This window comes from Ochotona curzoniae, unplaced genomic scaffold (assembly GCF_017591425.1).
Source record: "Ochotona curzoniae isolate NIBS_2020 unplaced genomic scaffold, NIBS_Ocur_1.0 contig_2692, whole genome shotgun sequence".
Lineage (NCBI taxonomy): Eukaryota > Metazoa > Chordata > Mammalia > Lagomorpha > Ochotonidae > Ochotona > Ochotona curzoniae.
Window position 1 is genome coordinate 17,706,312 of NW_024465556.1, and position 12,528 is coordinate 17,718,839.

The following is a 12,528-nucleotide window of genomic DNA, read 5'->3' on the forward strand; positions in this document are numbered from 1 at the left end:
ATAGGTGATGGAGAGAGAGGGGTGGGTCATTCTTGGGCCTGGGCACAGCAGCCAGGTGAGCATTACTGAGGGTGAGTGACTTCTGCTGCCACTACGTGCTCTCCCCTGCAATGATTGATCACACTGTGGATGGAGGCTTGCTGTTGATGAATGAACCTGGGAACCGAGTTGCAAAACTTGTTCACACCTGGGAGAGGTGCCAGCCTCCTTTGCAGCTAGAGAGGCCCAACACTGGATGGTTCTGGAGGAGATCTGATCATCAACTTGCAATACCTCACAGAGCCAGCCCATATCCCACTCTGAGCACCCACTGGAAACACTGCTTCTCCAAGCCGGTGGTTGTTGGGAAAGCAATGCAGACGTAGTCGGAGTCATGTTCTCTCCCACCACCACGCCACTCTGACTCCAGTATCTGAGCGGCTGACAAGTTACCTTCCAACCCCATGGAGCAGAACAAGGGCTAGGATTGATGGTGGCCAGGCTTGCCTGCTCCCAGCCTGGGATGCCTCTGCTCTGGACCTCTCATTTCTCTTCATTGGTTTATTTTTCAATGCATCTTTAATTTGTAAAGAAATAAATTAAGATGTAACCAGTAGTCCTTGCTCCAGCTCCATTCGCGCATGCGCCGTGCTACCTACCGCATGGCGTAAATCCTCCTCTGGCCGCTATCGCGGGGCGGGTCTTGAGTGGCTGGAAGGGCCCCCTGTTGTCAGAGTGGACATGGCGGCCTGCCGCTTCAGGGCCGTGCTGGTAGCGCTGGGAGTGCTCAGGGTCTGTGCTGCTAGCTCCGGGCCCGGAGCACAATCGGAGGCCGGAGGGGAGGCAGAGTGGGAGGAACCGTGGGATGGCGCGGTTTTCCGTCCACCCTCGCCCCTGGGCGCGGTGGGCATGGCGCGCAGTTCCGGAGGCTCACAGCCAGCTGAGGTGGCCGCCGACTTGCCGGTGCTGCTGTGGTGGAGCCCAGGGCTGTTCCCCCACTTCCCGGGGGACTCGGAGCGCATCGAGTGCGCGCGCGGCGCGTGTGTGGCGTCCCGGGACCGGAGGGTGCGGGGAGACGTGCGGACCCGTGCGCTGCTCTTCTACGGCACTGACTTCCGCGCTTCTGAGGCGCCGCTTCCGCGCCTGGCGCACCAGAGCTGGGCGCTCCTGCACGAAGAGTCGCCCCTCAACAACTTTTTGCTGAGCCATGGCCCGGGCATCCGCCTCTTCAATCTTACCGCCACCTTCAGCCGCCACTCGGACTACCCGCTGCCGCTGCAGTGGCTGCCCGGGACAGCTTACCTGCGCCGCGCGGCGCTGCCGCTGCAGGAGCGCAACGAGTGGCGACGCCGGGGCTACGCCCCGCTGCTCTACCTGCAGTCCCATTGCGACGTGCCTGCAGACCGGGACCGCTACGTGCGCGAGCTGATGCGCTACATCCCGGTGGGTGGGTGGGTGGGGCAGGGGGCCGGGAGCGGGCCGAGGGAGGGAAGGGCTGGGCTTCGGCAGGACCTCGGCGGTACCGGCCATTCCTTCTTGACGGGCAGCCCTCTACCTCGCCTCAGGTGGACTCGTACGGAAAATGCCTGCAGAATCGGGAGCTGCCCACCGCCCGGTTACAGGACACAGCCACAGCCACCACCGAGGATCCAGACCTGCTGGCCTTTCTGTCCCGCTATAAGTTCCACCTGGCTCTCGAAAACGCCATCTGCAATGACTACATGACAGAGAAGCTGTGGCGTCCCCTGCACCTGGGGGCGGTGCCCGTGTACCGCGGCTCTCCATCCGTGAGGGACTGGATGCCCAACAATCAGTCCATCATCCTGATTGATGACTTCGAGTCTCCTCAAAAACTGGCAGAATTTATTGACTTTCTGGACAGGAACGACACGGAATATATGAAGTACCTGGCATACAAGCAGCAGGGGGGCATCACCAACCAGTTCCTCCTGGAGACTCTGAAGAAGCGAGAATGGGGTGTGAACGACCCTCTGCTGCCCAACTACCTCAACGGCTTCGAGTGTTTCGTCTGTGACCATGAACTGGCTCGGTTACATGCCGAGAGAGCCCACACTGCCTCTCCTGGGGACAGCCCTGTTCCCAAACCTCACATAGCCCAGCCCGCACACATGGACTGCCCCATGCCCACCCCGGGCTTTGGCAGAGTGGAGGAGATCCCGGATAATGACAGGTGAGAGTTGCTGGGGTACCCTGCATCCCGCAGGTCTCATCATTCATGGACATGGGCTCGCTCTACCTTGGGGGTGTCAAGAGTGTAGGTGGGGAGATGAAGCCAACTGAGAAAGCTAAGTAAAGGTGCAAAATAAAATTCAAGGCAATGGTGTATGAAAATCAGTGTATATGGACCAAGTTTGCAATCGTGATTAAACAACAGCAGGGGGCCTGTGCAGGGAGGTGGGGAGGGAAGACAGAAATTGGGCAACTGAATTGGGCTCAGGCTGTAAGTAGCTTGGGTAAGAGGCTCATATGTTTGGACTGTCCAGAAAATCAACTCAGTTATCTGAGCATCTTCTGTCTGATAGTGTTGAGGTGGGGAACACAGATGGGCATTTTGAGGGCGGTTGCGCCAGAGTTACGGCTTATATGGCCTATACCTAATTAGAAAGGCACAATTGCTTTTTAAAAGAATTTTCTTTTTAATTTTGTTTACATAGTAGAGAGGGATGCACACCCATGTGGGCGTCTAATTAGAGTGGGGAGAGCATGAATGGAGAAAGGTAGGTGGTTCAAATATTTCTTCTTTTTTTTTTTCTGTGTCTGCAAGGGAGTAGGAGGTGGAAGGTGTTCCTTGCTATCAAACTGTATCAGCACCCAGGAACATATTGGTTCACTCCTCAAATGTTTGCAACAGCCAGAGCTAGGAGCTTCTTTGTGGGTCTCTTGTGGGTGCAGAGGCCCAAGGCTTTGGGCCATGCTCTGCTGTTTTTTCAGGCTTGTTAGCAGGGACCCAGGAAGTGGAGTAGCTGGTACTCGAACTGGCACCCACATTGGATGTCAGCACTGCCCTGGAAGATTAGCCTGCAATGCCATGGTGCTCAAGCATAGTTACTAATAGCACTTCATTTCACTGCTAAACACCCTGGGGTGGGCATTTGGTGCAGTAGTCTAGATGCTGCTTGGGCCATCCATGCCCACATCCTTTATTGGAGTGCCTGGAGTAGCACGCCGGTCCTGTTTCTAGTTCTGTCTTTCTGCTCATGCACACACCCTGGGAGGCAGCAGGTGGGTTTGTGCCACCTGTGTTGTTGGAGGCTTGGAAGGAGTTCCAGGCTCCTGCCCTCAGCCTGGCCCAGCCCTGGCTGTTGCCAGTGCTCGGGGAGTGAACCAGTGGTTAGGTCTGTCCCTGTCACACTCTCTTCTCTTTTAAATAAATAAAAATAGAAATAAAAGGTATCATGACTTGGATGATACACAGAATGTCAAATAGAATGTTTGCCTGTTCCCTTGCTGGCCTCAGGGAGACTATGACTGGTCGGTGAATTCGTCCCACATTTCAGTGTAGCCAAACCAGAAATTTTAACTCACTGGGTGTCCTGTGTGATACTGAAGTATCTGTGACTTACTGGCTATCGTTGCCTAGCCAGGGGCACTGTATCTTCTTCCTGTTTGTTCCCACCCCTCAAAAATAAAACACAGAAAACAAAAACAAAAAACACAGTGCCCCAGGGCTATGCTGTAGTTGCATAACCCGCCTCCCTGTTTTGGTGTTTCAGCTGGAAGGAGATGTGGCTGCAAGATTACTGGCAAGGTCTGGACCAGGGGGAAGCTCTCACAGCCATGATCCACAATAATGAAACGCAGCAGAGCAAGTTCTGGGATTATCTGCATGAGATCTTCATGAAAAGGAATCAGCATCTTTAGTTGCCTTCGAGCCTTTCACTTGTCAAGCTAAGGAAATGTTATTCCATCAGGGGAAAGAGAATCTGCTTTCACGAGCTCTTGAGGAACACCACATTGTCCCAGATTCAAGATGAGCGCCATCTTCACCATGTTTCTGGGGTAGACAGCCCCTGCTCGAGGAGAGCTGAAGGCGTCCAGTTCCTTGAGCCCGTGTGATGCTCACTTCTCTCACTGTGCCATCTTCCTGATTGTACTTGACAGCCAAAGGTGAGAAGTCACCAAATGGTGACATAAAAATTCTCCTCTTGTATCCCTCAAGCTCCGTAAGAGGTGGTGCCTTTCTCAGCTCTTTTGCTCTGCACTTGCTGTATAAACGATGGTGTGAGTAGAAATGCAAAGCTGCTGGTCTGTTTTATTTCGTAAAATCATTTACCCTGTCATTCATGATAACATTTTGTACTTTAAATGCCTTTTCCTTTTCTGGTTTTGGGCCCTTCTCTACAATTTCAGATGTCACTGGTTTGTTTCTTATGTAGCCTGTCATTAGAATTTGTTCCCATCTCGGGTACAGATTCAGTGGCTGATAGTTGCCATGGTGACTTCCTGAACTTTTTTGTTTTTGATCAAAGAGGAATACTAAGACTGGAAATTGTGGCAGAAAAATCAAATAGCGCCCCTCATTTACTTTATAACTGATTTTTTTCTGATGGAGCCCATTGAAAGCTCTGAATTCAAAGGAACAAGGAGACAGATTTAAGGCCACAGCAAGTGGCTGGCTAAATACAAATCCTCAGAGTTGGAGATGCAACCAAATCCTTCTGTCGCTCTGGTTGGAAGCTTTAGTATAGAGAGCAGGGACACTAGGAACTCTATCTGGGCTGTGGGACAAGAAAGGTAGAATGACTCTGGTTGTTTCCGAATACCACACAGAAGTTCTGTAGACATCAGAACACCTGACTAATTTAACAATGTCTCCATAGATGTTCCTTAAATTGTTCAGTGAGGGCCTACATTCTTAGTAATGTGAAGTCTGAAGAGAAGGACATGAAACATCGTAACCGTTAATATCCTTTTTAATGGCAGGGAATATTCGCATAACCTATTTGGCTTTTGCAGAAAAGAACAAGTGGGAAAAGCAGACCTTCCAGACTCCCTCTGGTAAAATGTGATACAACAGATGATCAAAACAGAAGTCAAATGTGAGGACTCTGATTTCTAAGCTTGTAGTCTGTTTAAATGTAGATGCTAATATAAAGCCAACTACATATTATGCAAGTACAAACCTAGGTTAAGACTCAATTATGTGCACATATTGCACTTCAATATATGCATTACAAGGGTAAATGATGGTTATACAAGAGCAGAATTATCTTTACCTATCCGTGTAATTATACTACCCACATTGGCATTCAGCACTTGGATGGAGTGGGCCAGCTCACCTGTTTAGTTTCCACAGGATAAGCTAGGTGCTACATTTCTACAAAGGAAAGCACTTGTGGAACCAGGACCTACCAATTAAAAGCGTCACTTTTCTTACAGAGAAAGCAACCAAAGTTAATCTTTCCTTGTTTTAGGGCCCAACCTATTCTGTATGCGGGAACAAGTTGACTTACTTCAGACTGTTATTGGTAGTGGAAATGGTACTCACAGGAATCTTTTTATTGGAGCTGGTGGTTATGCCTCTTTGTTACGAATGATATTGCTGTTTTCTACTATCTCAGTTTTTTTTAAATTTTGCTTTTGATAATAATTGGTTAGGGTATGAAGGGTCGAAGATTAGGGGAAAGTGGGCAAGACCATTATTTCCAAATTTTCTTTTTCTTCTTCCTGTATCCTGGGGAAGTGGATACCTAACCTCCCAACTGCCTCAGTACCTGGAGATGGTAAATAGCTACCCAGTCATCACAGGATCCCCAGTGTGGAGCATGCTCTGAGGGTTCTGCCCAAGTGGTTTTGATAATTCTGAAATACTGTTAATCTCACTGATACAAGGATGAAGAAGTTCTTGCAAGATCTATTGGCTGATATAGTTCACCTTAGAGTCTCCATTCACCCAGATATTTGCTGTTAACGCTTGGCTGGGGTAGTTGACCAATTTGTTATGCCTTCCTTCCTCTGCTCTGGTTTAGGTTTCATTTTATACAATAAACTGCTTTTTTAAAAAAATAGTGTCCTCAGCTTGATTTTTTTGGGGGGAAAGAATGAATATGATAAAGTAAGAGACTTGTTAAAAATATTTTACTGGGGCCTTTGCTGTGGTGTATCGGGTGTATGCTGCAGTACCGGCATCCTGTATGGCTGCTGGTTTGGGGGAGACCCAGCTGCTGCTCTTCCACTTCAACTCCCTGCTGATGCATATTGGAAAGCTGCAAAAAATGATCCAAGTACTTGGGCCCCTGAACCCACATGCAAGACCCAGATGAAGCTTTTGGCTCCCGGCTGTGGCCTGGACTAGCCCTGGATGCTGCAGCCCTTTGGGGAATGAACCAGCAGATGGAAATTTCTCTCTCTCCATAATTCTGCCTTTCAGTATGTGTGCTGCTGAAATGAGCATCATAACTTTGTCTTTAAAATAAACAAAAATAAGGTTTCTTTAAAAATGTATTTATTTTTATTCAAAATTCAGATTTACAGAGAGAAGGAGAGATGGAGAGAAGATCTTCCATCTACTGGTTCACTCCCCAAAAGGCTGCAATGGCTAGAAATGAGCTGATCAGGAGCCAGGAGATTGTTTCCAGTCTCCCATGTGGGTGCAGGATCCCAAGGTTTTGGGCTGTCTGACTGCTTTCCCAGGCCACAGGAAGGGGTCTGGATGGGAAGTAGAGCAGCTGGGATAGCAACCAGTGCCTATATGGGATCCTGGCACATGCAATATGAGGACTGTAGCCACTAGGCTACTGTGCTGGACCCTTGCCTAATATTATTCTAGGTACTAAGAATTTAGCAATGAACAAGATGGACAAGCTCGCTTCTCTCATGTTTATATTTTAAATGGGTGCTGGTGTTAATTGAGGCCATAAACAATAAGTGAACAAGATAATTCAGACTATACCGGGTGCTACAAACTATTGGTAAGTGAGGCGTGAGAATGCAGAAAAGGCCTGCCTGGCATTAACATGAGGAAAAAGCCACACAGAGATCAACAGTTAAGATTCTACATGTCAGGCCCTGCACCATGGCCTAGCAGCAAAAGTCCTTGCCTTGAATGTACCGGGATCCCATATGGTCGCCGATTCTAATTTTGGCTGCTCCAGTTCCCTTCCAGCTCCCTGCTTGTGGCCTGGAAAAGCAGTCGAGGACGGCCCAAAGCCGTGGGACCCTACACCCACGTGGGAGACCCAGAAGAGCTCCTGGCTCCTGGCTTAGGATTGGCATAGCACTGGCAATTGTGGTCACTTGGGGAGTGAATCATTGAACAGAAGATATTTCTTTCTTTCTATTCTCCTCTCTCTATATATCTGACTTTGCAATAGAAATTAAAAAATCTTTAAAAAAAGAAAAGATTCCACATGTCTCTGATCAATGACTTTAATGCTTTGTGCGCCTCTAGCACAGATTGCTCCATCAAGGAATGGTCTACAGGCTGGTTTGCATTGCCAGAAACATTTTTCTTCAAGTTCATTTGGAAACGTTCTGAGAATCCTTAGCATATCTTTGTACTGGGTTTTTATGAAAAAACAGCTAAGTTACTTAAGAACAAAACTGAGATAGAAAGCATTGCAACTGAAGGCAGGAGTGGTACCACCAAGGAGCGAAAAGTGCCAGCATTTACCCCTCACCACAGCCAGTGTGGCCGTGTGTAAGTAAGCAAACCATCTATAGAGAGTGCACGAGTGTGGTTTTTCTTTGCAGCTTTAGTGTTCATAAAAAGTTTTCCCCAAAAAATGTTCTTATCAATTTTTTTCTTATTTTTTCCCTTTATTATTTTACATAGATGATTAGGACACAAAGGATCATCGGCTACAGAAACTGCTTTTTTTTTTTTTTCTGTATCTGGGGTAAAGAGGGAGATAAAGGGAGAAGCCACACCCAGCCTCCCAACCATGCCAGGTCCTGGGCATGCTCCCAGGGTCCTGCTCAAGTGGTTTTGATAATTCAACAGTTATGAATTGCTGCCAATCTCGCCAAAAAATATTCTGCATGCATCCCTTTCAACTACATAAATATTATTAAAAGTTAAAAATTTTAAAAATCATAGGTTTGTAAAACTTTTTCCCCAATCTATCATCCTAAAAAAATCCATTTTAATTCTCTCCCATTCTTTCTCCGTTGGAGTAAGCCAATCACTCTCCACTCTAATCGGCAGGCTACCCCCAAGGAACTGTACGTTTTGGGGGCCCTTTCCAGGATGTCGTGGACCCACGTACGGCCTGCAGCCGGTGGAGGCCCCGAGTTTCCTCGATTGCAGAGCGGTCGCCCGGCGTCGCCGCGAGCACCTTCCCCCTGGCGGCAGGGAGGTCCGCGTGCTCCCACCCTCGGCGAGCCCGCAGAGGTCACGCCGCAGAGGTCACGCCGGGTCACGCACGGCGCCGCGGAGCCTGTCGGGAGCTCGGGGAGTCATGGCGACGCCCTCTCTCCGGGGCCGCCTGGCCCGGCTTGGGAACCCGCGGAGACCTGTCCTGAAGCCCAGCAGCCCCCTCATCCTAGCTAACCGCATCGGGGAGCGGCGCCGGGAGAAGGGCGGTGAGCACGCGGGGTCCGGGAACTCGGGGGGCGAGGGCGGCAGAGATGGCCTTGCGGCTGAGCACCCCTGCGCTGTGCTCCCGCAGAGGCCACCTGCATCACGGAGATGTCAGTGATGATGGCTTGCTGGAAGCAGCACGAGTTCCGCGATGGAGCGTGCAGCCAAGAGATCCAGAATTTCTTGGCTTGTGCTTCGAAGGCTGAGGTGAGGGCTCCTGGGGTCCCGCGGAGCAGCATCGGGGGTGGTGGCCCTTGACCCCCCTGTCGGTGTCAGTGAACTCTCCACAGTGGGCAGGGGTGACGGTGTGGAAGGCCAGGCTATCCTGCCAGACTCGGGCTTTACCGTATGTAAAATGGGGTTAATAATAATGAATGGGGAAATGACTTTGAAAAAAATAAATTGTTGCTCCCTTAGACTAAGTCTGAAAGAGAACTGAAGAGAGTGAAACTAAGCACGGATTATTTGGCTTCCAGCCTAGATATAATTCCTAAGCCAAGTGACCGACATAATGTCTTCAGGCTGCTTCATATCCTGGTGCGCCGTGCTGGGTCGGCATCGCGAGGACGACAGGTGTAATTCAAGGCCGACTTCATAACTGTCCATCTTGTTCTTTTTTTGTTTTCAGGAAGCCCGAAAGATGAAGACACTCCAGGAATCCTCGGGCCAGTCTGGGAATGTACCCCCAAAGAAACTGAATAACTTGTTACAGAGGTTCCCTAACAAACGTCACCTCAGTTGAACACAGGGAAGCCTTTGCTTCTCAAGACGACCGGAGGTCTCTTAGAGACGTTTGAGCTAGCCTGCCGTCTTAGAAAAGCGCCTGAGGTGGAACCCTCCTTTCACTCTCAGGTGTCATGGTCCGGGAGGAGAAGTTATGCTTTATCTCAAAATAAAGTCGGGGGAGACGGGGGCCTTCGGTTGTGGATTAGGTCTCCCCGCCCGTCATTCTTGAACCCTGTTCCCCCTTGTCTTTGCCCGCCCACGAAGTCCTTTACACCGTTTAGTGCTTTTGACTGTGGATGCCCTGAGGACAGTGAGGTCTGGCTATGGATAGACTCTCAATAATTGGTGTTTGCCTGTTTGGGGCAGAGACCCCTACAAGGTGTTCCCCCTGATTAAACAAGTGCACTGGTAACCTGCAAGTTCTGTGGGTGTGTTCTATTTGACTCACACAGTTAAAAAAAAAAGTTTTAAGATTGGAGAACTATATTCAAACAGACGAAGGGGCAGGTATTGTGCTGTGAGATGAGCCGCTGCCAGGGATGCCGCATCTCACACTGTGGTGGCTGCTTTGAATCCTGGCTACAACGTGTTTCCTCTCCAGCTTCCTGCTGGGGTGCCTGGCCTCCAGCTGGGAGACCAGGTGGAATTCCTGGCTCCTGGCTTCAGCCTGACTTAACTCTGGCTGCCTTCGGGGTGCGGGGAGTGAACCAGCAAATGGAACATCTCTGCCTCACCTTCTCTAATTACTGTGCTTTTCGAATAAACAAATCTTTTAAAATATGAAAAAGTGTTTTAAAATATGCTTTCTGCTTAGAGAAAAAAGAAAAGGCTCTGGCAATTCTGTTTTGTTACTCTCACCTGGCAATAATCAGGCCTGAAGGCTTGCTTAGTAATCATCTTGGTGCTTAAAAACACGTTGACTTCTCTCAAGTGAGACCTGGTGGCAACAGTGCAGCATCTTTGTATTCTCTGCCCCTTTAGGTGTGGTTGAGCTGATTTGTTCTGTGTACCTTACAGCATTAGGTGTGGGTCCGAGAGATCAGTGGAGTTTGTAATGCCCCAGGTGTGGTCATTCCCAGGGAAGTCAGCTGCTTCTTCAGACCCCATGTGGCACCGGGAAGATGCCTGGTTTTATAAATTGAACGTCTTAGCTCTAGGAAGCAGCTCAGTGCTTAAACACTTTGCACTGGACTGCAGAAGGTTTGTTGTTTATTTAATATTTACAATTTAAAAGGTTTATTTATTTTTATTGCAAAGTCAGATATATAGAGAGGAGGAGAGACAGGAAGATCTTCCGTCTGATGGTTCACTCCCCAAGTGGCCGCATCAGTGAGAGCTGAGCCAATCTGAAGCCAGGAGCCTCTTCTGGGTCTCCCACGCAGGTACAGGGTCCCAAAGCTTTGGGCCTGTCATTGACTGCTTTCCCAGGCCACAAGCAGGGAACTGGATGGGAAGCAGGTCTCCTGGGATTAGAACCGGCACCCATCTGGGATCCCAGTGCGTTCAAGGCGAGGACTTTAGCCGCTAGGCCACCGTGCCAGGCCCTGATGTTTACATTTTTTCATCTATTTGAAAGGTAGAGTGGCAGACATGGAGATCTTTGATCCCTCGGTTCAATCTCCAGATTTCCACAACAGCCAGGGCTGGGCCAAGCCAAAGCCAGGAGCAGGAACTCAGGGAGCATATTAGTGGAAATGCTGCATCGGAAGCAGAGTATCCAGGACTCCATCTGACACTCAGGTGTGGAATGCACATAACCCAAACAGCAGTGGAACACACTGCACCACAACTGCCACTCTAGCTGTAACGGCTAACCAATATGACTCACACTAAGAGGGATTTAAACACTGAATGGGGAAAAGTTTTGTTTGTTTTATATCCTTAACCACAAATGAAGTTTAGCATTTCAGTTCAGACCACAATAGCATCCATAATACTTAAAATTACAGTATTTTCATATTATGTTGTGATTGGTTACAAATTTCTTGAAATAACATTATTTTTTAAAAAAATGCCTTATTTATTTGGAAGGCAGAAAGATTGCCCGTCTGTGGCCTTACTCTTCAAATGTTTGCAACCATAGGCAGGGCCAGGTTAAAGCCAGGAGGCAGGAACTCCTGGGTTCCCCATCTGAGTGGCAGGGCCCAGCTGCTTAAGCCATGACCGCTGCCTTCCGGGGTGCACCTTAGCAGACAACTGGAATTGGAAGGCCCGTTCAAGGCACTGACAGGGGATGTGCGTGTCCCAAGCAGTGCTTAACCACAGTGCCAGATCCCTGCCCCTCAAAATCTCATTTTTACTCTTCATCAGTTTCAAAGCTAGGGAAGCTATTACAGTTCTTGCTCGATTTTGTCATTTATTGTGTGTGTGTGTGTGTGTGTTTTTAAAAGATTTATTTATTTGTATTACAAAGGCAGATATACAGAGAGGAAGAGAGATAGAGAGGAAGATCTTCCGTCTGATGGTTCATTCCCACATGGGATCCTGGTGAGATCAAGGTGAGGACTTTAGCCGCTAGGCCACCGTACCGGGCCCTGTCATTTATTGTGTTAATACAAAAGCAATATTTGTAAGGTTAGTTTTTTTTTTTAAAAAAGATTTATTTATTTTTATTGCAAAGTCAGATATATATAGAGAGGAGGAGAGATGGAGAGGAATATCTTCTGTCCAATGGTTTATTCCCCAAGTGGCCACATCGACGGCCAGAGCTGAACTAATCCAAAGCCAGGAGCTAGGATCTCTTCCAGGTCTCCCACGCAGGTGCAAGATCCCAGGGCTTTGGGCCGTCCTCAACTGCTTTTCCAGGCCACAAGCAGGAGTTGTATGGGAGGCAGTTCTGCTGGGATTAGAACCGTTGCCCATCTGGGATCCCAGTTCGTTCAAGGTGAGGACTTTAGCCACTAGACCAGTGCACTGCCCCCCCCCTTTTATTTTTTTTAAAGATTTATTTATTTTATTGCAAAGTCAGATATGCAGGAAGCAGAGAGAGAAAGGTTGTTAATATTATTTTTGTCAAATGTTTTTCAGCATGATTTGCTCTCTGTCATTCCAATATTTTATGATGTATATTTATATACCATCTGGGCAGAGGCTCCAGACTGCTGGAGGATTCATGGCACAAAAAAAGATAAAGGTCAAGAATTGTTAGTCTGGAAATCCATACTGCCAAACCGCTTGCTAAAATCATTGTCATCTAACGGGGTCCTCCCATTAGACCCTGTAGAAAGTTGGCTTGCATGGAAGCTTCTGGACTACAATTCCCGGCAGGCGATGCGGCCCGG

At 48.7% G+C, this 12,528-nt stretch overlaps 2 protein-coding genes across 2 annotated transcripts; both read left to right on the forward strand.

Annotated features, from left to right (window-relative positions):
- Positions 1-589: 589 nt before the first annotated feature.
- On the forward strand, positions 590-4,538 carry FUT11 (fucosyltransferase 11). Its single transcript, XM_040975955.1, has 3 exons — positions 590-1,422; positions 1,545-2,170; positions 3,714-4,538. The coding sequence occupies exons 1-3, from the start codon at positions 721-723 to the stop codon at positions 3,859-3,861; spliced, it is 1,476 nt and encodes a 491-aa protein (XP_040831889.1). The 5' UTR covers positions 590-720; the 3' UTR covers positions 3,862-4,538.
- A 3,579-nt stretch (positions 4,539-8,117) lies between these two features.
- CHCHD1 (coiled-coil-helix-coiled-coil-helix domain containing 1) lies at positions 8,118-9,662 on the forward strand. Its single transcript, XM_040976097.1, has 4 exons — positions 8,118-8,523; positions 8,610-8,728; positions 9,150-9,276; positions 9,314-9,662. Exons 1-3 carry the CDS (start codon positions 8,400-8,402, stop codon positions 9,261-9,263), a joined length of 357 nt encoding a protein of 118 aa, XP_040832031.1. The 5' UTR covers positions 8,118-8,399; the 3' UTR covers positions 9,264-9,276; positions 9,314-9,662.
- Positions 9,663-12,528: the final 2,866 nt, after the last annotated feature.